We start from the raw sequence: 2,035 nt of genomic DNA on the forward strand, positions 1-2,035 counted from the left end.
TCCAGCTATTCACTAATAGGGGAAAAAAAACCAATGTCCTTAATTAATCAGTTCAGTGAAGAAGGGAGAGAACAGCAAAAGTTCTTAGTGAATCTGTTCTGTGCAGCAGCAGAGAGAGAACAGCAGACAGGAGAGAAGATGCTGGAGATGTTAGCATCAGTCTGTAGATATGAAACTTTATTAGGTCATAATAATAAATCTCAGAGTGACTTCCTGCTGGATCTGTACTCCCAGATGAAGGACAGAGAGACTAAATTAGGTCTGAGTCTCCTTCCATCATTACAGTCAGTTTTCCAGTCAGCTCCTGAAATCTGGACCATAAATCTCTCAGAGAGAAAGACCTCCATCCTCCTGGAAGTGATGAAACTCCAACCAGAGAAGAAACAAGTGAAGCTGACAGACCGCTCACATGGAGAGAGTGAAGTGAGGAGTTTCCTGCAGTGTCTGCCTTTTATCTCACAGCTCAGGTACAGTCACTTTATTTCACTTTACTGGTTTAATTATTCAATAACCTTTTAGTTCTGACTACATGTCTTTAATATTAATAAACAGCATCATCACGGTGATTTTTCTATATCAACTTGTAATATTTTTTCAGTGTTATTTATATTCACACATTGAGAATTTCTTCACATAGACTTTATTCCAGTTCTTTTATAAATGGATCCATTTCCGGAGACAACTTTGTTCTCATTCCAGAACATTCTGGTTCTGGTTCAGTTTCTTTATGTTCAGCCTGAAGCTTTTAGTCTCAAAAACCCAAAAGACCAGGTTTTTACCAGGCATGAAGATAAAACATTAAATATATGATGCTCATAGATATGAAATCTATAAACATAAGAGCTTATAGATTTATGATCAATTTGTTTAACTGATGCCAATTTATGTTTAAACAACTAAATAAAAATACATTTTATTATAAAAGTGATTTATTAGCTTTAAGTGTTGATTTACTTATTATTGAAATAAATGATCAGTTCTTCTTGTAGGAAGGTTCAGTACTCCCAGCTTGATCCTTCAGGGTCTAACAGAACGAATGAGTTCTGGTTCTACAAGGAACTGGGATTTTTTTCATGGTTCTGAAGATCAGGAGGAATGAAAACTGCTTAATGTTGTTTGTCTTTGTAGCAGAAAATTAGTCACCGAGTGTATTTGGTAGTGAGGATGCTCTAAAGTAGCTCTATCTGGAAACAAGACAGACAGGATCTGAAACTTTATCATGAAAACATTCCATTAATATTAATCCTGTCTGAACTAACCAGTTCTAGCAGAAAGCCATCATTTCTGCCAATGTGACAATAAAATATGAATAACGTCTCGCTGACTTGAATTTTCATTCACCTATAGACCAATATGTAAACAGCTAAAATTAAATATCTTAATTATTATTACTATGTTCGGAGGTCAGATGTAAACCAGATCATTTTCTTTCCAGTAAAAGAGACCAAACTAGAATCTATAGACTGGTTTGATTGTGATCAGGAGATAAATTCATCTAGAAAATCTTTGATACTCGGTTTGGTCAGATTATCATCATATTACTGGAGATTTTCTCTCTGAATTAGATTGAAAATTGTTAATTTGATCTCAGCTGAAGTTTTTATTGTCTCCTGTAAGGACAGGTCAAAGTTCAACAGTCATGATTCTTTTGTCGGTGACCTTTCTGTAGATGTTTGTAAAACTGACTTCAACAGTTTGACATAAATACACTGTTGAGTCCATCAGTAGTGTGTGGTTGTGTTTATGCAGCTCAGATCAAATCATCACTAAATGTTTCCTTCTTGTTGTTCCAGGTTTGGTCATCAGAGATCATATGTTCCTTATGAATCTGAGTTGTTCAGCTATTCACTAATAGGGGAAAAAAAACCAATGTCCTTAATTAATCAGTTCAGTGAAGAAGGGAGAGAACAGCAAAAGTTCTTAGTGAATCTGTTCTGTGCAGCAGCAGAGAGAGAACAGCAGACAGGAGAGAAGATGCTCGAATGTTTTGCATCAGTCTGCAGATATAAAACATTCCCTTTTGATGACATACATG

The 2,035-nt window shown here is 35.6% G+C and overlaps 1 protein-coding gene across 2 annotated transcripts in view; it reads left to right on the forward strand.

The window, feature by feature from the left end:
* Positions 1-8: 8 nt before the first annotated feature.
* The window catches only part of LOC106951189 (uncharacterized), a 26,919-nt gene continuing 24,892 nt past the window's right edge, over positions 9-2,035 (forward strand). Inside the window, exon 1 of one of the 2 annotated variants that reach the window (XM_015038570.1) lies at positions 9-467. In XM_015038570.1, coding sequence (XP_014894056.1) covers positions 34-467 — 434 coding nt within the window. In that variant the 5' untranslated portion in view covers positions 9-33. Of the gene's footprint in view, positions 468-1,745; positions 1,794-2,035 lie in introns of those variants that run through there. The other variant, XM_015038571.1, reaches the window with a different exon arrangement.

This window comes from Poecilia latipinna, unplaced genomic scaffold (assembly GCF_001443285.1).
Source record: "Poecilia latipinna isolate Pla-1442-1.1 unplaced genomic scaffold, P_latipinna-1.0 Scaffold445, whole genome shotgun sequence".
Lineage (NCBI taxonomy): Eukaryota > Metazoa > Chordata > Actinopteri > Cyprinodontiformes > Poeciliidae > Poecilia > Poecilia latipinna.